The sequence below is a fragment of the Dasypus novemcinctus genome, chromosome 21, assembly GCF_030445035.2.
Source record: "Dasypus novemcinctus isolate mDasNov1 chromosome 21, mDasNov1.1.hap2, whole genome shotgun sequence".
NCBI lineage: Eukaryota > Metazoa > Chordata > Mammalia > Cingulata > Dasypodidae > Dasypus > Dasypus novemcinctus.
Genome location: NC_080693.1, coordinates 22,518,486 through 22,542,806, shown reverse-complemented (window position 1 = coordinate 22,542,806; position 24,321 = coordinate 22,518,486). Strand labels below are relative to the sequence as shown.

Below are 24,321 nucleotides of genomic sequence, written 5' to 3'. Positions count from 1 at the left end.
AGTCACATCCTTGGTTCTCAGTAAAATTGGTGGACTGGATTGAGGGTTCATTAATCACCTTTGCATCCCCTCAATGCACCTTAGTTCATTTGCTTTCTATTTATTAGTCATCTCTCATTGCACTCAGTAGAGCTCAATAAATGTAGAATAAATGAATTAGGCCTACTATCACCATAGAGCTTATAATCAAGAGACAAATATACCTTTAGATTGCAAAATTCTTTGCGTATTTTATTTCCTTGATATTAACAGAACAGTGACCTAGAACTTCACATTTTGTGCATTTCTTTAGTCACCTTGCAGCATTTGAATGAATTACTCTTCACTTATGACTTTTGTGTGAACCTCTCGGCTCTTCACCCGTAGTTTGTTGACCTGGGACTCAGCGATGTCAGCCCGTTCCTCAGCTTCCTCCAGCTCATGCTGGATCTTGCGAAACTTGGCAAGGTTGACATTGGATTGTTCCTCCTGAGAACACAAACGCATTTCAAGAATATTTGACATTTTCTGATTCTCATCTTCTTTGTTACTAAAAGCAGCTAAGGGATTTGCTTCCAGAAAGAGAAGGGAAAAGGTTCTATTATTTGGTGACATAGTTATTTGGGAGCAGGGTATCCCACAAAATCACCTCTATGAATGAGTGGGCTTACACTTATCTACAGTGACAACAGGGAGATCCAAGTAGCAAAGATTTAATCTTATTTCTAAAAAACAAACTTAAGAGGTAAGTGCAGTAGTGGTGGTAAGTACAGAGAATGATAAGGAAGGTTTCAGAAACCCTTCAACTTGAGCCAAGTGAAGGGAAAATGGAGTCTTTCCTGGATTTTTCATGAAGTTAAATGAGCCTGAGACTTCAGTGCCTTCCTTTGTACAGGCCCTTATAAATGCTGACAATTGCTGGGAGCTGTGGAGCTTTCTAGACGGGGAGAGAAGCATGTTGCACCCAAGAAGCATCTCTATATTAACATGTCTGGTAACTTTAGAACAGGTTTCTGAAGAAAGGAATCAAATCTCTAAGGCTCTAGTAATTTGTGGTAATTTTTTTCTCATTTAAAATACATATTCTTTTTCATACCTTATCTTGTATTCAGAATATTATGGTCTTGGCCTTAAAGAAAGCCCCTTACATTCTATAAACTTTGGGTCCCACAAAACCTGCATCTCTTCTTGAACCTTTCTCTTTTCACTGTGAAGATACTCACGGCCTCCTCAGCTTGTCTCTTGTAAGCTTTAACTTTGGTTTGTAGTTTGTCCACTAAGTCTTGCAGCCTGAGAACATTCTTGCGGTCCTCCTCAGTCTGAAAAAGGTAGCAAATAGTATCATTATTTGAAAATGACTCATTATTTTCATTTTCTTGAAAACATTTGGCCTGCAAAATATGAAAAGGGTGGTCACCTGGTAAGTGAGTTCTTTCACTCTTCTCTCATGTTTGCGAAGACCCTTGACCGCCTCAACATTGCGCTTCTGTTCACTTTCAACCTCATTTTCAAGCTCTCGTACCTGGAAAAGTACAAAGGTGTTTAACAATTTGACTGCAACTAGCCATGTGAGCAGGCTGGAAATTGAATGAAGGGGTGGACACCCACCCTGGCCTCCAGTTTCTGGATCTGCTTCTTCCCGCCCTTCAGGGCCAGCTGCTCAGCCTCATCCAGACGGTGCTGCAGGTCCTTCACTGTCTGCTCCAGGTTCTTCTTCATCCTCTCTAGGTGGGCGCTAGTGTCCTGCTCCTTCTTCAGCTCCTCAGCCATCATGGCCGCCTAGTCAGAAATAAACCAAAGAAATCACGGAAGGCATAAATGTCAGGAAATGTCTTTGGTAAATCAGTGGAGAAATGTGCCTGCTGCTTACATCTGTGATGGCCTTCTTGGCCTTGTCTTCTGCATTGCGGGCTTCCTGGACAATGTCTTCCATTTCTCCCTGCATTTGGGAAATGTCTGTCTCCAGCTTCTTCTTGGTGTTGATCAGGCTGGTGTTCTGTTTCAAATTAATGAAAAAGAATAAAAGTATGTTTAATTTTTGCCATATACATTGCTATTTTAGTACATCTACATAGGCATAAATTGTCAATCATAATAAATGCTGCTCAGAATAAAAACCAAGTCAGGAGTTAATTCTAAATTTATGCCTTTTCTCCTTTTACCCACATCTCTGTTAAAAAAAATTGTCCTAAATGCTTCCAGGTAATTTAATTTTTGGTGCTAAGCATATTTGACTATTACCACTGGCACAACCCAAAATATTTGAAGTACTATACCATGTAGTACCACAATAGCTCAAGAAAAATAGATTTTTAATTTTAAGTTGGTCATTCACATTGGTTGGCTCCATATTTTAAGTGCATAAATAGCTTCATTATTGTTAAAAAAGTGAACCAAGAATCCTTTTGTTTTTTGGAAAGTTGACAGTGTTTGAAATAATCAATTTAGGGATACTAATAATAAATGCATAAGAAAAATGTTACATTTTAATTTGATTTTAAAATTATTTGTATGTGATTTTAATATTTCTGTGATGGCTATTTCCATATATTGCCTCTTAAAAATTATACAATAATGTATGTTTATTGTGAAAATAGTAGAAAATAGAGATTAGAAAAAATAGAAAAATAAAAATTTTTTATCGTTTATCCTTCTAGATGTTTCCTGTTTATTTTTAAATCATGCTTTATTTTTATTTTTAATTTGCTCTTTTCACTTACTGAATTGTGAACATCTTTCCATGGAATGAAATACATATCTATGATGGCTGCATATTAACCACCATGATGCTATACCACCATTTATTTAAAACAAATCCACTTCAATCAACAAATGCTATGTAGCAAGTAATGTTGGCCTCCATGAATTTGGACTTCAGAGTTTCTTTATATATCCCATGAAGATAGCTTTATATGCCTAGATGATACTTAAGTATTATTTGGTATACTGTTCTCTCTCCTCTATTTTATTTGCTTATATATTTGCAGCTTAGAATTGTAAAAGAGAAGATGGCTACCAGTGTTGTGTATATGGCTATTAGTAGGTGGTCTTTTTATAAAAGTTTCTGGGACTCCAGATTATTTCTAATCAACATGATTATACCAGTCCATAAATACATTCATGAGCCAGCTAGACTCAGTACTTACTTACCTTACTCTACATTTTCCAGAACTCCAGGAAGGGACTAGTGCCAAGATTACTCTTTACTTTATAAACAAGTTTATTCTCTCAAATTTTCTTTAGCTTCAGGGAGTATATTTGCTAAACCATTGTCTTGAGTCTCACCTGGGTGTGCAAGAGTTGCACACGCTCACTGGCATCCAGAAGTTCTTGCTCGGCCACCTTCCTGCTCCTCTCAGTCTGTTCCAGGGATGATCTTAGCTCCTCAATCTCAGCCTGCAACAGGTTAGCTCTGCGCTCAACCATTGCCAGCTGTTCTTTAAGGTCATCTTGGCTTCTGATGGCATCATCCAAATGTAGTTGAGTATCCTATACGGAAAGAGAAAAGACTTTTACTCTTGATCCATTTAAAGTGAGTACAAACTTAGGGTCATGTATACACTGAGATCTTTATAAATTAGAGTATGATTAGATAGGAGCAATTTGCAAGTTCCTTTTAATGACAAATTCTTTGTAGCCTAGGGCAATGGCTCTACTCATAAGAACACGATGTGATATTATTTTAGTTCACAAACCATAGAAAAATACCATGGCTAAATTGACAGAATTTTGGATCAGGAATGTATCCTTAGAGTTTAGCTACTCCAATCCTGTTGTTTTATATATTAAAGTCCAGCTAAATAAAGTAATTTGAGCAATGTCAGATAAATAAACTGTCTCATCACTTTCTCTGTCTTCTCACCCCTCACTACTTTGTCTTATGATGACTCTCTTATCTTGGGATTTCCAGAATTAAACTCTTTTTCAGATGTGTATGTACACATTTCAACTTATTATGATATCACTTAGATGATTTATAGCATATACTCCTCCTAAAATTCTAAATCTTGAGTTATAGGATGGCTTTTGAACTGTACGCAGCCATGTGTGTTTACCCCAACATACCTTCAGTATTCCTTGCGTGTTTCTGAGATTCTTTATTGCCTCTGCAGCCTGGCGATTGGCGTGGTTCAGCTGGATTTCCATTTCATTGAGGTCTCCCTCCATCTTCTTCTTGATCCTAATGGCATCATTCCTGCTCCTGATCTCAGCATCCAGCGTGCTCTGCATCGACTCCACAACTCTGAGATGATTCCTCTTGAGCTGATCAATTTCCTCATCTTTTTCAGCAATTTTCCTGTCAATCTCAGATTTCACCTGATTCAACTCAAGTTGGATGCGAAGAATTTTGCCTTCTTCATGCTCAAGAGATGCCTTAATGAAAGCAAATATGTTGGTTACCTCAAGAACATTTCTTGTCACATTGTGATCATTTCTTTGAGAAGGTTGAAAACAAAAATCCCAAAATTCTCTCCATCATAATTTAGCCTGTTAGTTCAACATCCCCAAGAACCATTCAGTATTTCTCATTGAATTACATGTGTTATCCCTTAAAGGTTTGCAACACAATAGATCTCAGTTGCTATTATTTTTTCAATTTGTTTATAATACATAAGTGAATAAATGAAGCACATACCTCTGCTTCCTCTAAGGCAGCCTGTAGTTCACTCTTCTCTTGTTCAATTTGTTTCTTTATTTTCTCTAATTCATGGATATGCTTTCCTCCCTGTGCAATTTGTTCAGTCAGGTCAGAAATCTCCTCTGTAGTTTAATAAGCAAATACCAGAATTCAGTTGAGGAGAACGAAAAATTAAAAAGATACCTCTTTACTGTTTTTGAAATAGAATGATTACAGACACTCACGCTGTAAATTCTTATTCTCGCGCTTCAGGGTTTCAAGATGGTCCAGGGATTCCTCGTAGGCATTCTTCACCTTGAACAGCTCAGTGCTGAGAGAACGGGATTCCTTCTGGGAGGCTTCAAGTTCAGCCTGAGTTTCCTCATATTTCTGTTTCCATTCTGCCAGTACCTGAAAGTACATCAATATTAAGTCTTGCAGTCAAGAATCATGCTGATTTCCCCCTAGGGAGACGTCATTGTGGGTTACCTTGTCAAAGTTCCTTTGCTTCTTATCAAGAGCTGCGCAGGCAGCATTAGATCTTTCCACATCAATCATGAGGTCCTCCACCTCATTCTGGAGCCGCTGCTTTGTCTTTTCAAGAGAAGCACATTTGGAATTCACAGCTTCTACATGTTCCTCAGCATCCTGCAGACGCTGGGCCAGCTTCTTCCTGAAGAGTTGGTCGTTGAGAGTGAGCAAGAAGAAGAGTCGAAGTTACCAAAATGAATGAGCTTTATAAGGCTGCTTACTAGGAAAGCATAATTTTCCCCAAGATTTTTTTTCTCCTGTGTCCCCAAGTTGTTAAGGTTTTCTAAATTAGATTTTTGATAACTGTATTTATCTTTTTTAGAATTCTGTTTCCCCTAAAAAGTTCTTTATTTCAAGGTTGTCAAAAATATTCACGAGACCAGTGTGTGTGTGTGGTATAGTATGTGTTAGAGACAGAATGAATAAGCACTTGAGCTGAGGAGTGAGCACTGTGCGGGTGAGGGAGAAATGGCAACCATGAAGAGAGGCAAATCATTAACGAACATTAGCTTTGAATAGGATCTTTAAACCTTGTCTGGTATGGTCCTCTTTACTTCATAAATGAGGCAGCTTCACCCAGAGTGGCATGTTCAAGGTCATCCAGTTAATTAGTAACTTTTTGGGTTTTTTTTTTACTACAAACAATATTATTCTATTATTATGTTTCTCAAATATCCTCTGAAGATTTACTCACTGCAGCCCTCACCAATCCACTAATCTAGCACCTCCTCCAGCCCACATGCTCCCTCTGGAAATGCTATCTGAACACTCTTGTATTTTATTCTAACAACTTCTGAGTTAAATTTAGGAAGCCTTCACTGGGAATATTATGGTTATTTTCCTTTCATCTGTAACTCCCATGAGCTTCATCCCACAAAACAGTGTATGTAATTAGACTTTGAATAAGTCTACTGATACTGGTTGTTAATTAAATGATGACAGGTATGATGGTCCTGTTCGCAACTTTCAGTATGCCAGTAGGGAAAAATGGTTATTATGATATTCATAGTAATGTACCAAAAGATCTCAGTGTCTCCATTTTTCCTTATATTAAAGGAAATTAATTCTACTTAATTAACAATGGGTATGCTGATAATTATTAATTCATCTGGGTGGGAAGAGATTTAAGATGCTGTGTAATAGTCCAGAATTGGGTTTGGGCTCTGATCTGATCCCAATCTCCACTGACATACACTTTAAGGAAAAGGATATGCCCAGATTATTCTCTTTTCTCTCTTATTTTCCCTTTGCCATTTTAAAACTTTATCTCTGGCCTGTCACTGAAAGCCCATACTTGGCCTCCTCCAGCTCCTCTGTGCGCTGGATGGCGTCCGTCTCGTATTTGGTCCTCCACTGGGCCACCTCGCTGTTGGCCTTGGACATTGCCCTCTGCAGCTCGGCCTTGCCTTCCTGCTCCTCCTCGTACTGTTCCCGCAGCAGGTCGCAGTCGTGGCGGGCAGATTGCAGGGCATGGGCCAGAGCACTCTTGGCCTAGAGGAACCAAGAAGTGTATAATATAAATTTTTATTCTGATCATTGGTATTGCCCATGTGAAATTAAGTGGTATGTTATGTTATATAGTTCAATGGTTTGGAAGGGTCAACTGGAGAATTCTCACCTTAGTTTCCTCTTCTAGCTGCCTCTTTAGTTCCTCAATTTGCTGTGTGAATGCTTGTTTGCCTCGGGATAGCTGAGACACCAGAGCGTCTTTCTCATCTAGCTGTCGTGAAAATTCACCTGTTTTGTGAAGACAAAGCATGAGCAATTCAATTCTGTTGTCCCGGTAAAGAATACTTTTTTTTAAAATGAAAGAATATTAGAATCCTTTTCCTTTGAAAGGTGAAAAGAATTATTCAAGAGCTTTGGTGGTGTTGAGAAGGTCATTTCTTTTTCAAAAATTTATGACCTTTATATTTGACATTTTAGAATTGGTTTTTTTTTTTTCTCTAAGTAACACTGAGGTAACAAAAATATCCCTGGGCCTGGGAGCATAATTTTTTTCCAATTATAGTTTATAATCTTAACTTTTTACCATCACACTAAAAAGAGGAAGGAATAACCAAGATGACAAAGGGTAGTACATGATCTGAGAAATGATTTATATTTGATATATCTACACAGATAGAGGCTCTTCTTTTATTCCTTATCACTCCAGAGTCTGATCATATTCATTTACTGACCTGATTCTGTATGTAAACGTGCTTTCTGTGCTGACAAGTCATTTATTAAGCGTTGATGCTCCTCCTCCTTTGTTTTCACTTCACTAAGCTGGTCCTCGAGGGTACGGCACATTTTTTCAAAGTTTCCCTGTTGTGGGAGGTAGAAAAAGGAAAAGATGATTTGCAGATCTGTGACTGTTTGTGGAGAGGGTCTGGGCTTTATTTATTTTTCTATCTAATTCAAAGCTCTGCGTAGTTCCTTGGAAGTAGTAGGGGCACCTGAGTTTTGGGTAAATGCATGAACAAATGATTGCCAAAATTATATTATTTTTCTTAGGAAAACACGAACATCATTTAAATGCTGCGTCATGTAGAGTATGACTTTTAGATAAGGCTATTTTTTTTTAAATAGCATTATTTCATGATGATAGTGACAAAGTTTACAATGATTTCTACAAGTAAGAGAAAGTCTGAAATGACTGAGTTCAGTACGGGGTTCCTTATTAGGAATAATTTTAAAATTTGAGATAGCACTTAAAGTTTGCACTTAGAGTAGATATAGTCATATATTAACTCAATTATTTTGAAACATTGCAAATAAAGACAAAAAGGAGACAAGTTAATAAAGACCTTGGCTTTGGACACTGTCTCCATGTTACTAGCAAGGTCATCGATCTCCATCTTCAGTTCACTCTTCTCCTTCTCCAGTTTCTGTTTCACCCTTTGCAGGTTGTCGATCTGCTCTCCCAGCTCAGCCACGCTGTCTGCATGCTTCTTCCGAAGAGCTGCCGCCGTGGCTTCATGCTGCAGGGTGGCCTCCTCCAGGTCCCTGCGCATTTTCTGGAACTCGGCCTCCCGCTTCTTGTTCATCTCAATCTGGGCTGAAGTCACCCCACCAGCTTCTTCCAGCCGCTCACTGATCTCCTCCAGTTCCCGGGAGAGGTCAGAGCGCTGCTTCTCTGCTTTGGCCCGGGATGCCCGTTCTGCCTCGATTTCCTCCTCCAGTTCCTCAGTGCGGGCCTGGGGGGTAATATATCAACTTTAATATGAATTCATGGCCATTTTGATTTCTGTAATTCCCAGAAAAGTTAGGGGTTATGACTTAACCTGTAACTCTTTGATTTTCTTCTGCAGCTGCATAGCAATAGCCTGCTCATCTTCAATCTTGCTTTGCAGGTTGCTCATTTCAAACTCTTTCCTGTTAGAAGAGCAATGCGTTAGCTCCCAGTAAATTCTCTTACCAATATTCTTTTCGGTGTTCAATCAAACTTCTTTTTATTAGGCTTTGAGGAAATCAAGAGTAAGTGCTTCTCGAGTCGATAATGCGCCATTATCATTAAATACAAAAGTCAAGGATATCATTATGCATTTTTCTATATATTCTGAAATAGTATTTTAGAGAGATCTTTTAATGTATTTTTTTCTGCATTGACAACAATAAACAAGTTATAACTGAGTTACGTCATACTTACTTTTTGAGTTTCTCATCAAGTTGCTGTTTGTCATTTTCTATATCCATTGTGGATTCTTGGGCCAATTTTAGGTCACCCTCCAGTTTTCTCTTGGTTCTTTCTAAGTCCATGCGAAGTTTCTTTTCTTGTTCCAGAGATCCTTCAAGCTAAATTTGTAATGGATTTTTATGTATTTGATTTCTTAAGCACCGAACCCTAGGTCACTTGCCTTCAAAAATACACAATTTTAAAGGATACAACAAATAGCATGAGAACTTTATTATATAAAACCAGCAGTTAAGGGCTCATGAGCATCAGTGATAGTTTCATGTTACAATTCTTTACTTAATCTTAAGGCAAAAACCTTCTTTTTCACACTTACATCATCCACTTGCTGTTCCAGCTTGGTCTTAGCTTTGGTCAAGGTGTTCACTTTGTCCTCTTCTGCCTGCAGGTCATCCAGGGTCTGCTGGTGGGCTTCTTGGAGGGCTTTCTTCTCCTTGGTCAGCTTTGCAATGGTTTCATCCAGGCCTGCCATCTCTTCTGTGAGGTTTTTCACCTTTTAGATTTGAACAGATTATAGGAATGTTAATGACATTCTGTGGTCTTGTTGAAAAATATAGTAATATCTTAGGGCGATATCATCCTGAAATGGAAAATGGAAACCAGAAGCTTAACCCAGGACTATGTGACTGAAAAAAATAGGAGATAAAGATCAGTGTAAATATATAGAAGTGTTAGAGATTAAAAAGATGACATAATTATGACACTTTTCTTTCACGTTCAATAATTTTGTGATTAAAGTTTTAATTAAAATAGTTTAGCCACGTGTTAGCCCTCATAAGTACTCTAAAATGGATCATGATTTGTACCTTGTTCTCCGTGGCATGTTTCTCCTTTTCAACCTTGGCCAGTGTCAGCTCAAGGTCATCTATGTCTTTCTTGAGTTCTGAACATTCATCCTCCAGCTTCCTCTTCTTGGCTGTCAGCTCAGCATTGATCTCTTCCTCATCCTCAGCTCTCTCAGTCACCTCCTTGATTTTGGCCTCAAGCTGGATTTTTGTTTTGATCAACTGGTCACATCTTTCCTCTGCATCAGTTAAGGCATCAGCTTCCTAAAGGGGGAAATTTTAATAATTTCAATCTATTGATTAAGTACAATGATAGATTTCCTCCAAATACCCATATGTGGAAGGTTAAATCAGAAAAAGCAGTGTTTTTGAAAAAATCTGCAATTTTTAAAATTTTGCTACCTTGGAAAAATCACTCATTCTTTGATTCAGTTTACTAACATATAAGGGGGGATTACTTTAGCCTTTTTTTCCTGCCCTGATAAAACCAATATAACTTCTATTTTATGTACCTCAGTATTTACTAAGAAAAGTATGACATTGCCCTAGAAAAATTTTAGGGATATTTTTATGTCTTTGCTCATGGATCGCCAAATTACATATTAGTAAATGTGTGACTATATACAGCATAATCTCTATTGACTCTGTTTTTCCTTTAAGTCTGAGGCTTAGTATTTTTAAAAGGCAAACTGAATTATAAAAAATGTTTCAATGGAAATAATTTATTTATAAAACTTAAATTTAAAAAATTCTCAAATCCAGTCAGCCAGTGATTGGATAATAAGATGTGGCCAAACTGTACAATGAATAAAATGAATAATGCTCACAGATTGAACGTGGAGTTGTAAGTCATTTTTCTCTTGCATCAGTGCTACCATTTTTTCTTCTAGTTCCTTCCTCTTTGCCTCTGACTTGGCCAGGTCTTCTTTGGTCTTCTCAAATTCTTCCTTCATGTTGGCCATCTCCTTTTCTGTTTCTGCACTCTTGAGAAGGGGCTTTATCTTGAAATAGAGCTTCATCCAGGGCCAGTGCTTCACATTCATGAAGGCACGGACATTGTACTGGATGCAGAAGATGGACTCTCTATAAGAAAAGAAAAACAAATGAAAAAGGTGGAAAGTGATCATGCATTCAATGCAAGTAATGACTGCGTTGGATTCAATTAGAAACTTTGGAGGAGTGCTTGGGTATGGTCCCTCACCTCCTCTCCATCATCTTCTTGAACTCCACTCTCATCAGGTACCCTCTGCACACGGCTTGAGTGCGTGTGATGAGTTGAGCCAGCTTGTCATCTCGCATTTCCTCTAGAATTCCCAACAGGCCAGCCTTAAAGAAAACCTTGTGAAAAAAACAAGTTAAATGTGTTATTTCTATTCAAGAATAAGTCCAAAGATGTTGAAATTATGATATAAATTTGGATTGGTAGTACCTTGGTGTGACCGAATTTGTACTGGGTATGATCAACATCAATAGACCCTAGAAGTTTCTCAGAAGCCTTCTTGCTGTCAATGAATTGACCTTCTGGGATAGCACTTGCATTTAGAACTTTGTATCTGCCAGAATAAAAATAATATAAAACTGTTGGGGAAAAAAAAGGTAGAATTCTTGGTAGTTAACACTGAAATGGCCATAGATTGAGTTTTGGAGAAGAAGATGCCATTAAAAAAGTCAAACAGTGTTTTATGTAAAACTAGGGAAGACATATGAAAAACTTGTGATAATATAAGTAAATCATCTTTTTTTAATGATTGCATTACATTTCTCAGGGAAATTTTTTTAAAAGTTTGAACTATATGGCAATTTTGATATGGACTCTGGCATTGAAAGGGAAAAGTAAAAAATAAATGAGTCTCAAACCTCTGTTTGAAGTCCGCATACAGGATTCTGCTGGGGAACCCTTTCCTGCAGATGCGGATGCCTTCAAGTACACCGTTACATCTCAGCTGGTGCAGGACAAGTTCGTGCTCCATGGCACCTAAAAAAAAGGCATGTTGGCATGTATTCTATATAATAGCCTAATGAGAAGTCAGACTAAGTAGGGTCTATTTGATGTCAGAAGTGTCTTACCAGGAGTTTTAGTTTCATTGGGAATGATACAGCGTACAAAGTGAGGGTGAGTGCTCCTCAGGTTGGTCATCAGCTTATTTAAATTCTCCTATAAAACCATATGAAAGTTTAAAAATAATTTCTAGTTGCATCTACTTGCATCTACTGTCAATAATCTGTAGTTACTTGGGTCACCATTTCACACTTTAATGTGCTGGCTTAACAAAGGACAAGTCAGTAAGGCCAGGAGGAATCACGTATAGAGGGTATAGATAGGAAATTATGGATTACACAAAGCCAGTCAATCTCAGCTTCTTAGCTCAAGCACTGTCAGTCAGAGAAAATTTGTGTTGAGACTTTGGACATATGGAATAGATTTAACAGAATACAGTGGTCACTTGTAAAAGATTGTTTGATCTCATGTGAAATTTGCTTGATACCAGATCTCTCAGATTTGGAGCTTACAAGGGAAATGGTTCATTTATCTTAAGGTTTGATGTAAAGAAACACATTTTGGGTCTTATTCTTGTTAAAAATTTCCCAAGGCAGTTTTCAGGATTTTCAGTACATCGCTACTTTCTTCAGTTTCATCATAGATTTCTGTTCTAATTTTTTGTTATTATTTATTTATTTTTACAAAAGCTTTCCTTTGTAATTAAAAAATATACTATACCCTGAAAAGAGCTGACACTGTCTGGAAAGAAGAACCCTTCTTCTTGCCACCTTTCTTCGGACCAGTTTCTGAAAAATAAAATAGAAAAATTAAAATTGTTTGAGAAAGCCATTTAAGTACTAGCCACATATATCAGGACTTCCAAAATTCCCTTTGGAATTTAAATTTTAGTTGTTCACTTATACCATTTCTCTAAGAAAATAAGGAAAAGGGTAGATGTGGGAAGGGAAAGAATGGGACTGCACTACTCCAAATGAGCCAGCTCTGTTCCCCGAAGAAAGTCCTCAGGAGACAGTGTGGTAATGTGTCCTTAGTGCACTCATTGTCCCCAAGAAGAGGCAGAGTCACATGGTTGGGACACAGGTAGGTAAACCTCTGCTCACCACAGGGAAGTACTGTTTCCTTTGGGCCCATTTCCATGTTTTATTTGCACTTATGGCCTTAGGGAAGATAAGAGAACAGAACTTCCAATTTTTCAAACACTAGTACCCTGACATAGGACTTCCTTATCTCCAATTTAGCTGGATCCTTGAAGGAACAAATACCATGAAAGTATTAAAGGTGAATTGTATAATCCTGAGTGAGTCATTTAATCTCTCTAAGGCTCTGCTCCCTCATTGGTGAAATGAGGTCATGGGACTAAATGATCCATAGTATCAATTTTAGCTCTGAAAGTTTAAGATTTTAAGACTCCATCACACTTGTTAAATACACTTCCTTTCCTTAGATCCATATTGGCTAGAATTTTCCTGTTAGGTTTTGCTGTAACTATGTTTTGTCCCTGTTAAATAGTGCATTTCTGTTTTGTGACTCATGGAATATATTGATGATACTTAAAAACTACCACCTTCAGCACCTCCTGCCCCAGAGAAGAGGAAAGCCAGGGTCTTCATGGCAGACTTCTGGTACAGCCCGACGACAGTCTCATTCAGGGGGTCCTTGTTCTTGTCCAGCCAGCCCACAATGTTGTAGTCCACAGTGCCGGCGTAGTGTACCAGAGAGAAGTGGGCCTCAGGCTTGCCTTTGGCAGGCTTGGGCTTCTGGAAGTTGTTGGACTTTCCAAGATGCTGTTCATACAGCTTGTTCTTGAAAGAGGTGTCTGTTGCCTTGGGGAACATGCACTCCTCTTCCAGGATGGAGAAGATGCCCATGGGCTAAAAGTAGGAAAAAAGGGATGATAATTACAAGTTCTTCAGAAAATTATGCTCCACTAGTTTATATACTTGATGGAAACCTGAAAATTCAGTATTTCAAAAGACTTGGAAAGATAAGAAATAAAACAGGCATAACCTACTTTATTTCCTTCCCTGCTAAAATGTGGAAAAGCAATCATTATGTACCAAGGACGTATGGGAAAAATATTTGCTAGAAAGACTCATTTTTTAAAAAATGAAGTCCATCAGTGCCATTTGACAAACTTTATGTTCACAGTATAAAACTAAATTCTGAGACTACTGTTTCAGAGCTGAATTCTTTATTTCATAAATGGATATATCTGAATACTTTCTTCCCTACTGACATTGTAATTTCCTTCCCCTCACGTATAAACACGAAAAAAGTATGAAGAGAAGAGAGATTATGTGTAATGACTAAAAATGATCCATTCCTAGGAGAAAAGAGCATCTTATGTTATATCATTAAAACCTTTTTTTGGTAATTTAAGCTATGCTCCCTACCACTGTGAAGCTAAACGATGATAATTTGGTTTGCCACTTTGCTTTCTAAGCAAATTGACTCTTTTCAGTAGTGAATTTGATATGAAAAAAAAACTGAAAGAAATAGCTATATTGATTATTTTGTTCAGTTACAAATTGCCTTTGAAAACCTAGTTTGAAGATCTAGAAACTGAAATACTAGGGAAGAAAAGAAATCCCTTTTCCTGATGACTATATAATTTTCATGAAAAGCAGAGGTATATCACTAAATTAAAATATTTGGTTCCCAAATTGGACAGACGTAGTCTGCTTTTACACTTGTATCTTCCATATTTTTATGAATTTTGAACTGAGGATTTGAAATTTTCCTAGATGGAAATTACATATACTTCTGTAATGAGTGGGGTTCACATATAACCATATACTTTACTAGTACCTGTAGGTACATAATGAGCGATCTGATATAATCACTCTTCCATCCCCTTGATAATGGGAAATTCAGGAATCATTTTCCAGATAAGGTTATAGCGAGGTTTGATACTGATCAATAGTCATCAGGAATAGAGAAAGATCTACTGACTATAACAGTGGAGGCCTGACCTTCCAACCTTGAAGACGTCTCCACATGTTCTGTCTGATACACATGTAGGATGGTCCATGCATGATGCACAGTACACCATCATGGGTACACTACGGTTAATTAAATTATTTAAAGGACTAGCTGTAGCTTCGTCCCTTTCTCCCCTGTACATGAAATCATGTAGGAATAAAAATGAGAGAGAATGAACTGTCAATCACTCTCTTTCCAACCACCCCATATATGTAATCCTTTCTCTATAAAATCCTGTACTTTATTCATTAGTACATTAATTGTGACATATAATTGATTGGTGTATGAAAAACCATTGCTCTGAGGCTTGTTTTGGAGTATTGGGATTGCAGTTAGGCATAGAGAGGTAGACATTTTGTTTTTCATGTGAAGACCTTGAAAGTCATACAGACCTTCTCAATGAGCTCAATGCAGGCAGCCAGGTCCATCCCAAAGTCAATGAACTCCCACTCGATGCCTTCCTTCTTGTACTCCTCCTGCTCCAGCACGAACATGTGGTGGTTGAAAAACTGTTGCAGCTTCTCGTTGGTGAAGTTGATGCAGAGCTGCTCCAGGCTGTTGAACTGTAGGAAAATATAGGAAGTTACTCAGATGTAATTATTTTTATCTACAGGGCAGCTATTTTCTTCTGTATTTAGGACATTTTGTCTTATTAAATTACAAACCTGTGTTCTTCATAAAAGATATAATTCTAAGCAAAGGAGAATTGACTCCTCAAATTCTTTGCTTTCCCAGTAACTTCATGAAATCATGCATAATAGCAAAATGCTGTTAATTGAGGACATATTTTTAAATCTTAGAGTAATTTAAGGAAGTGTTTCTATATTCATCTGCTTGAGGCTAGGATAGATTTGGGGTATTTTAACCTTATGAACTTTTTTTGAACTATCTAGACTGGAAAGAATAAAATTCTCTTTTCCTTTTTAACTATTTTCTTGTTTGGTATCTCTTCAAAGACCCTTCTTCACCATGAATTTCAGCTTGTACTTTTTGTAAAGATAATTTGGAATATTCTAACAAGATTGACCAAATGACTGGTGACTTGCATTTAATAATGTTCTGTTAATTCACTACTCACATCGAAGATCTCGAAGCCAGCAATGTCCAAGACCCCGATGAAGTACTGCCGGGGCTGCTTGGTGTCCAGCTGCTGGTTGATGCGGGTGACCATCCACAGGAACATCTTCTCGTAGACGGCTTTGGCCAGAGCGCCCACTGCATTGTACACCTTCAAGAAGCACGGTGGATTAGTTTTATGAGTTTGGATACAGTGATGGACCCTTGAGTCTCCTGTAATTCAGATGAGGTGGAGGGTATAAATTGTGCTACCTGCTGCACAGTCTGGCCTTTAGTGACAAACTCATTGCCGACCTTCACCCTGGGGTAACAGAGGGCTTTGAGGAGGTCAGCGGAGTTCAGACTTGTCAGGTAGGCCGCTTTGTCAGCAACTGCAAGGTAAGAATGATGAAAACAGAGCTTACCCAATGTCAAGTGTGAATGATGATGAATACAAAGGAGAAAAGTTTTTTCAAAGAGTATTCTATGTAAATGTGACAAATCCTATTCATTTGTTCATATTGCTTCAGAATCACTGCCACTGTTCACACCAATTTCAGTCTTTTCTCATGATGATAAATTCAGAGCATAGGGACTAGATACTCTGTATGACTAAAAGCTAGTTACAGAAATTCATGGTCTCTGCTGCTTTTAATGCATGTGTGCATACAATTAACCATCCGCTTTTTCTTTTTGTAGAATATAGTAAAAATGTTTTAATCAGTGAGGAAATAGTAGCAAACAAAAGTGAAGAATGGAAATAATGGGCAGAAATCCCATTTCCATAAATCTACTCAGTCATGTAAAACATCAGACACTCTGTGATTTTTTTCCCTCTAATTATTTTCCCCCTTATGAGATAGGTCAAAGTAAAACCATGGTCCCTAACCCGGAGGAGTTGATGGTGTCTGTAATGTCAATTGGAAGATGACAGCAGGGAGTGGTACCTTCAGTGCCATCTGGCTCAGCCTGCTCTTCCCTTTGCTTTTGCTTGAATTTCATGTTTCCGTAATGCATCACAGCACCAGTGAGCTTGTAAATGGCCACCTTTTCATCAGCAGTGAACCCCAGGATGTCCACAGCACTCTGTCAAAGGAATTGAAATTGACTCCCCTCACAATTATCATCATAGCGGTCTCCCTTGGGACACTGGAGCCTGCCTCCCCATCTTGTCCTCATCATGCCTTATCTTATATTCGACCAGCACTTTGCTGGTTTTCTTTTACCCACATATCAACACTGAGAATTACGTGTCAGTCTACAGATCTGTCATGTTGCCAAGTTAAGATGTTACATGACTTATCCACATTTACTCATCCAGGACTAAGCACCACAACTTTTGATGCCAAGACCAGTGCTTTTCCCACTCTGCACCTCCCAGGCTCATGCTTCTTATCATCACTTGGCTTTCGTTTCTTTTCTGACGTCTCACAAATCTCTCTTCTAGCTCCTTCTTTTCTCATTTGCCCTAGCCTAATACATCACCCACAGTCTGCCTTCCCATCCTAATGGGCATGAAGGATACAGTTGGAAAGAGGATATGAGGAGAACAGCAGTAGCCCCAAATATTTCTTCAGATGCCTCTCTGATATCAGGCCAGAGCTCAGCTGACTGTGAGATGCCCAGGAGTGAACTTTACCTGGCCATTATTTACACCAAAAAGAGTCATTTGTAACAAGCAGATTTTTTCCCTCTTAGTCAATACTTTTGTGTTTTTTCTCTATTAGATTTTGATCAGCTTCTCAGGTGCCCACATACAGCTTTGAAAAGGTTTACATGAAAGGGTGTGAGGGGAGACCTCAAGGGCAGTAGAGGAAAGATTTTTATTGACCACTCTTATCCTCTCTTTCCCTTTTATTGTTTTCCAGTTCCATCCAGCTTGCTAACTCTACCTATTTATAGAACCTACACATTATTAGAGAAGTCCTAGAATAAGATTGTTATATTTTTGTTTAACCTTCCAGAATAGGGTGTATTTCACAACTCCATATCACTTTTATTTCTCATATCACTTTTGGACATATAGACATAATAATAAGTTATAAAGAATAGAAGCCGATATTTACAATTTAAAGGCACACAATTTATCTACTTCTCAGAAATAGTGTTTAAAGGAAAAAGTATTTTTGAAAGTACCTTCAACCTTATCTTGAGGGTGTTGAGATATTCCCAATGATACGAAAGTTAGAACTGATAAAAGATTGACTATACAGAATTTTATAAATAGAAAACATGAAATAACTATAAAGTAGATGTATAAAGAAAATAAGACAAAAAGTAATAATCCTTATTTTTTTTTTAAAAGCAAGGTGTAGGGGGTGGGATCTGTAGTTTGAAAAACAAATAGAAAGGCTCATGGAGTCTAAAAGAGAACATTTTTGACATAGAAAACCCATTTATCCTAACATTGCATATGGAGGAGAATGCTTTACCAGTCCCTTCAGAGGTTCATTTGAAAGAAAGTTCATGTTAACATCTGAATATAGAGGAATTGTGGCAATTTCTGTCCTGTTATCAAAAACATAACAATATTATAGCTCTTCCCAGATTCTTGGGTCTGGGATTTGGCGTAAAATAGAGAAATACCAATATTGGAATATAAAAATTAACCAAAAATAACTCATAAGAAAGAATAAGAAACCAATTAGCCAAAGAATGCCAAAGACCTAAAATTTATTACAGGCATTTTAAGCTCTCTAACACATGTACGAGGACATTGAAATGTCCTGTGATTTTATTCCATGGGTGAAAATGTACAAAAGGTAGTAGTCCCTAAAGTCTTTCTGCTAATGCTGTCCATTCTGATAGCAACGAGTATTGTACGCTGGAAAGTGAATTTGCTTTTTTCCTGGTTTTCACATATTACTTACATCTGTGGCCATCAGCTCCTCCTGGTCATCAATGCTGGGCACTGTAATTTCACCCTGACTGACAAAGGCGAAGTCATATGGGTTGGTGGTGATCAGAAGCATTTCTGAACAAATGGAAAAGAACATGTATAGACAGAATAATTTGATCATCAGAAACATTTTGGAGTGTTTTACTGAGAACTTTCATTCTTCCTTAATAGAAATAAAGATGCTTTTTACCAATAAGCTCTGGTTTCTTGTTGGACATGATCTGATAAAATATGTGGTAGCTTCTTTCAGCCTTTAGCTGGAAAGTAACTCGGGATTTCTCTAGCAGATCTGGAAAGGCATAGTAAACACATTCAAAAGAATAGGCAACAGTGAAAAACTAACTTTTTGAAAAGTTCATACAACATAGATGAGAACAAGATTTTACAAAAAAAAAAAGATTCTTAATCACTAATATTTATTATTAACTTACAAGTTTCAATATCTGCAGATGCCAGTTTGCCGGTGGCACCAAAATGGATTCTGATGAATTTACCCTGAAAAAGGGAAAGGATGACTTATTGTACATATGAAAAGGCAGAAAAAAATATTTCTTTAGCTGTGGACCAAATGGATGGAAAAGACGTTGGTATCACATGTACAGAAGTGCCTGTGCTGATTGGCACATGAGAAGGAAGACCAAGAGACTTACAAAGCGCGAGGAGTTGTCATTCCTCACGGTCTTGGCGTTGCCAAAGGCCTCCAGTAGGGGGTTGGCGCTGATGATTTGATCCTCCAGGGTCCCCTTAAGAGAAATAAATGAGATAGATCAAGAAGTCCAGAAAAGATGAGTTAGTCTGCTAAAATTACTTCAACTCCTTCCCTTCCCCTTTTCTCTTTTGCAATATTCTGTAACTTTCAGGAAAGGCCTTTTCTTTTAAAGTGAGCCAGAAGAGGTCAAATTGGAGAGAAGGGCACTCGTGCACGTTTTGTTCCTTATAAATAGTTGCGTCTTAAACCTGCCAATACACTGCCTTATTCCTGTCATCTTCACAAGCCCTTCTAAAAGTTATTTTCCGAATTCTAGCATCACATGCAATTGTTGCTATGGTTCTAACATACTGTGGTCAAAGAATTTTAAATGTCTATTATTCCTTCTGCCTCAGATTAATATCACACTCACCTGCATTTTGCCAGAAGTAGCTTCCTCCTTCTTCTTGTCCCCAGTCACTGCAATTGTTGCAAAGTACTGGATGACACGCTTGGTGTTCACAGTCTTTCCTGCTCCGGATTCTCCACTATGAAGAAGAAAAAGTTAGAATCTAAAGCAGCAGTGACCACTACAGTGATCAAAACTCAACAGAAAGCAAGACATGAAATCTACATACGTAATCAGGATCGACTGGTTCTCACGATCTGTGAAAGGGAAACCAAAGATAATGTCTAAGAAAACATACTTAACACACAGATTAAAACAATGCTATAAACTCAAAATTGTCTTTTTCAAAGTCCCCACACACATGCACAAACTGTATCAATTTCTTTTTTCACAAGATTTAAAAGAAAATAGCAAGAGATGTGCTAATTAATCAGTGTGTTATACTCCCTCTGCCTTTAAGGTGATAGACTACGTAATGCATTATTTCACCATATTTTTCATGAGAATAATCTGTCACTATCAGATGAAAAGCAATTTCATGTTCCATTCAGTCACCTGGTGGAAAGTTCAGAAATCTGTCATGCTATTAACATCCAATCCCAAATTTCATACAGTACTTGTGTTGACTTGTCTCTATAAAATTTCAAAGTTTGCTTTTTGGAAGAGATGGTATATTAATTAATTAAAGAACAGAATTGGTGCCTACATTTGCTTAATTTTGAGTTGGAATTACCATTAATTTGGATTTTAGCTTAGAAATTTAAGCAATTTTCCCTGTCGCTTTAGAACTCGTACATTTTATTCTAAATAGGTTTCTCCAATTTTATTATTGCTATTATGTTTGTGCCTATAATTTATTCTTAAGGTACTGGTCCTATGTTTTCTGTGTAAATTAGTATACAAACAGTTTATAAATAACTATAAAATTCTAAGTAATAACAGTCTCACTTACCTGTCAGCATGAACTGATAGGCGTTGTCAGAGATGGAGAAGATGTGGGGTGGGGCCTCCTGGCGCTTTTTGCCTCTGTAGGCTGTCACCACCTCGGGGTTGTACACTGGCAGCCACTTGTAGGGGTTGACAGTGACGCAGAAGAGACCTGAGTAAGTCTGGGGAAATGAGAAAATTCATCATTTGGATCTTGTTTATATTAGGAGAGAGAAATGGAATAAAAAGATGTTTAAGGGTCTCACGTAGATCATCCAGGCTGCGTAGCGCTCTTTGAGGTTGTACAGCACTCCAGGTTCATGCAGGTGAGTCATCATGGCCATGTCCTCGATCTTATCATATTTGGGAGGATTCATGGAGAAGACTTGATCTTCTTTAACTGTGACTGTCTGTTAAGCAAAGAAGGAACCAATGGGTGTTAGTTAAGTAGTAGAAAAAGATCAATTTTGCCTCCCTGCTCCCCCCCCACACACACTTTTTTCTTATTACTTACAGCACCAGCCTCAGTCTTCGCTGTCACTTTCCCTCCTTCCTTGCTCTGAACTGTTGCTTTCACATAGGACTCCTTAGGGTCCACCACGAAGACTGATGTCTTAGCATCAAAAGGCTTGTTCTGAGCTTCAATTCGCTCCTTTTCAGACTTTCGGAGGAAAGGAGCAGCCTCCCCAAAAATAGCCATCTCAGCATCGGAACTCATGGCTGCGGGTTATTGATGGTAACACAGCACCACTTGTACCTGGAGAGAAGAGACAGAGTCATAATGACTCAGGGTTGGGGGTGGCCAATTGTCCTGATCACTGCCCTCGAATGGGCTTCATTTGCCATGCTTATTTTTTCCCTGCTGCCTTTAGGGATCTGCTAGAGGTTCTGAGAGACCACATCCTTGGTTTGAAAGCCCTGTTTGTGGCTAAATTCTTGTGACAAGGAAGCATCCATCCCATACTCTGTATCATCAGCCTTAGTTGCAGAATGTGGAGGAATTGATATTTCAATCAACAACATTTATGGTGCCCTAAGTGTGTTTAGTATCTTTTATTTTTCTGTTTGTTTTTTTCCTTTCCTTTTTATCCCCCTCTTTTTTTCTCTTCCTGACATTGCCATGATACAAAGAAATGGAAAATAACTATTTCCAATGATGCTACAGTAGAAATGAACTACTTTAAAAACTCAAAATGTTTAGGCAAATTTTCCTCCAGCTCCAAATTGTGTTTTCCTGATAATACTGGATGCATAAAAAGGTATAGCTATTCTTTCCTGGCTGAAAAACCTAATAAGCACAATTAAACTCCTAGTTAACTGACAATATTAAGTAAGTAAGGGGGAAAATACATACAATGAAGGCTGAAAATCTAAGAAATGCCTTTGTCCTAAGGCAAAATTAAGTTTCTGTTACCAGTTCTGAGACTGTGTGACAGCAATATTACCTAAATGAAACATAATTTCAAAAGCTTCTTGGATAAAAACATCATCTGAATTTTTCATAAAATTTCATAGCACATTTTTAATGAAATTTCATAGTACACAGATTAAATACATACATGTATTTAATCTGTATACTTCTCTCCATGTTTAGCTGCCTTTCAGCATGCCACTTGTTTTTATCTGATTCTGTTTTGGGTTTCTCCCTCCCTTCCTTTTTCCCCCCTCCCTCCCTCCCTCCTCTGTTTAAAAATACCAATCTCCTAATATATCTCTTCCGAAGTGGATAGCCAGGATAAAGTTTCAAGCCAAAATGAGCTTTAAAAATTTTCCCACAGAAAGTTTTATTGTGAGAAAATAAATCCTGTTACTGTGGTGGCAAGGACAGTGTGAGTGAGCCGTGTAGAGGAGGTGGCTTCAGTGGTGTGAAGGAGGGGAGAGTTGGTGGAAAGCAGCATCTTAGTTGCTGACAACAAAAGCCTCAACCTTTTGCAGGCTTTTGAGAAAGAGTCTTGGTCTTTTGTCATCAGTATGAAACATCTTCTCAACTTAGAATGTTAGCTGTGGAATTGTCACATGGTATATCCCTAAAATCAATCTAATTTACAACCATAGTTCTCTTACTAGCAGGGGACAGATATTAGAACATTTAATGTGAGGACTTTTTCTTTTTTTCCATTCCATTATTTTCGTTTGTTTCTGTGGGTGCTTTGATGCTTAGTCATTTTGAGTGAACTATAACACAATCTATCCATGAGACACAGAAAGGATGTTACTCTTCCAGTTGCATGTCTTAGATCAATAGTATCTCAACTTTTGGATCACAACCCCCAGGGAGACTTAGAATTGTTTCAGGGGGTACTTGAATCCGCGTGTACAGGGATAATAGCCTCAGGTTTGAACCAGCAACTGTTTTCTGTTCTTTTCCAAGTGAATATAGATGCTGTATTAATTAATAAGATGTAAACTCATTTAAAATTATTTAAATTTATGTACATTTTCATCATTATGTATATTCTTAACATAATACTAAAAGTACAGGTCCCAACATGTGCAATTGGAGGGAGGTCTATTACAAATTTTGATACCATAAAGGGATTCTTGGAAACCACTGACTTGGTTCATAGATACACAGACTGGAAGGACTGTAGTAGTCAACTACTAATGAGAGTCTAGCCTTCTCATTTTATTAATAAGGAGACTAAGGCCTAGAGAGGGAAAGCATTATTCAGTGTGACAGAATTGGGAATGCTTGGACATGAGCTCTGTTCTAAGTCCTGCTTCAGTGCTAATTCCACTGCTACTCACTGGATTTCAAGATACAAAGACGCCAAGTGGGTTGCCCAGGCAACTATAGGTAGTGAAAAGCATGGGTTGGCACCTAGAAATTTTGACTGTCACATCAACAATATTGATTTTATCATGTGGTCTCTACAATATAACCTTTTGGTTAAGTTGGAACTATTAAGTCCCTATTTGCTATTACATGTGATGGCTGCATTCTTTTTGAAGTTCTGAAAGTTTATGAAAGAAAAGTTTCATTGAATTCTGTTCCATTAAATGGCCTCAACAGTCAAAATTTTTGAGTAGCCATTTTGAGAGCAGCTGCTCGTTGTATTCTATTCCCAGTACTAAACTAGAAAATAAAATGGTAATCAATTAAGACATAGCAATAGAAAGACCCTTTGTTCTGTAGAATGTAGTAATAAATTGCTCTTACCTTTTGTGTTACCAGATGAAGAAGGTGTCAGGCTCAAAGCAGGCAACTACTATTGAAAGAAAAAAACAAGTGAGAATGTGAAGTTCTTTTTTGCTTCTTCCATTTAATCACAAAATGCTACTAACTATATTGTATACAATGTCATCTTTAGGAATGTTGGAAAGAAAAATAATAATTTAGAAAACAGTAGTCATCTCCCTTAGATGAAAGATCATTACCAGGAGTGTAGAACTAGTCAGTATTCCTCTACTTATACATACCTTTAAGAATTTTGAGGAAGGACAGGACACAGCATCTCAGCTTCACTTTTATAGAGGCCATTCTGCAAACACAGCAGCCACCTCAGCTGTCCTAGCTGGGAACCTACTTGGCAAAACCTTTTTTTGGCAATCTCTTTGCACAATATTCACTGACTGGCTGTGAATGGATATAATTAGAAATATTTTTTGTCACCTTTGAAAGAGGATGATCTGGGATTCTTTATAGGCATTTGATATGGGATGGAGATTCAGGGCTTCTAAGGCTGTTTCTCCAGCTTTGCCATTGCGTCATTCATCACAGAATTCAAAGCCAGTTTCTCACTTACTCTCACGCCTATAAAACTGGTCT

General features: G+C 37.9%; 1 protein-coding gene across 1 annotated transcript; it reads right to left on the bottom strand.

Annotated features, from left to right (window-relative positions):
- Positions 1–204: 204 nt before the first annotated feature.
- Positions 205–24,245, bottom strand: LOC101412990 (myosin-4). Its single transcript, XM_004483140.5, has 40 exons — positions 23,973–24,245; positions 23,713–23,761; positions 21,067–21,309; positions 20,819–20,962; positions 20,578–20,734; positions 19,855–19,882; positions 19,650–19,764; positions 19,179–19,271; positions 18,960–19,023; positions 18,719–18,817; positions 18,500–18,603; positions 16,577–16,715; positions 15,903–16,021; positions 15,652–15,801; positions 14,966–15,136; positions 13,156–13,462; positions 12,309–12,376; positions 11,657–11,744; positions 11,447–11,564; positions 11,019–11,142; positions 10,791–10,927; positions 10,417–10,672; positions 9,611–9,853; positions 9,121–9,297; positions 8,760–8,905; positions 8,395–8,485; positions 7,918–8,307; positions 7,309–7,435; positions 6,747–6,865; positions 6,423–6,619; positions 5,087–5,270; positions 4,843–5,008; positions 4,616–4,740; positions 4,045–4,353; positions 3,265–3,468; positions 1,850–1,975; positions 1,588–1,758; positions 1,397–1,501; positions 1,203–1,298; positions 205–468 (listed from the first exon to the last, which is right to left on the bottom strand). The coding sequence occupies exons 3-40, from the start codon at positions 21,268–21,270 to the stop codon at positions 316–318; spliced, it is 5,814 nt and encodes a 1,937-aa protein (XP_004483197.1). The 5' UTR covers positions 21,271–21,309; positions 23,713–23,761; positions 23,973–24,245; the 3' UTR covers positions 205–315.
- Between the last annotated feature and the right edge of the window lie 76 nt (positions 24,246–24,321).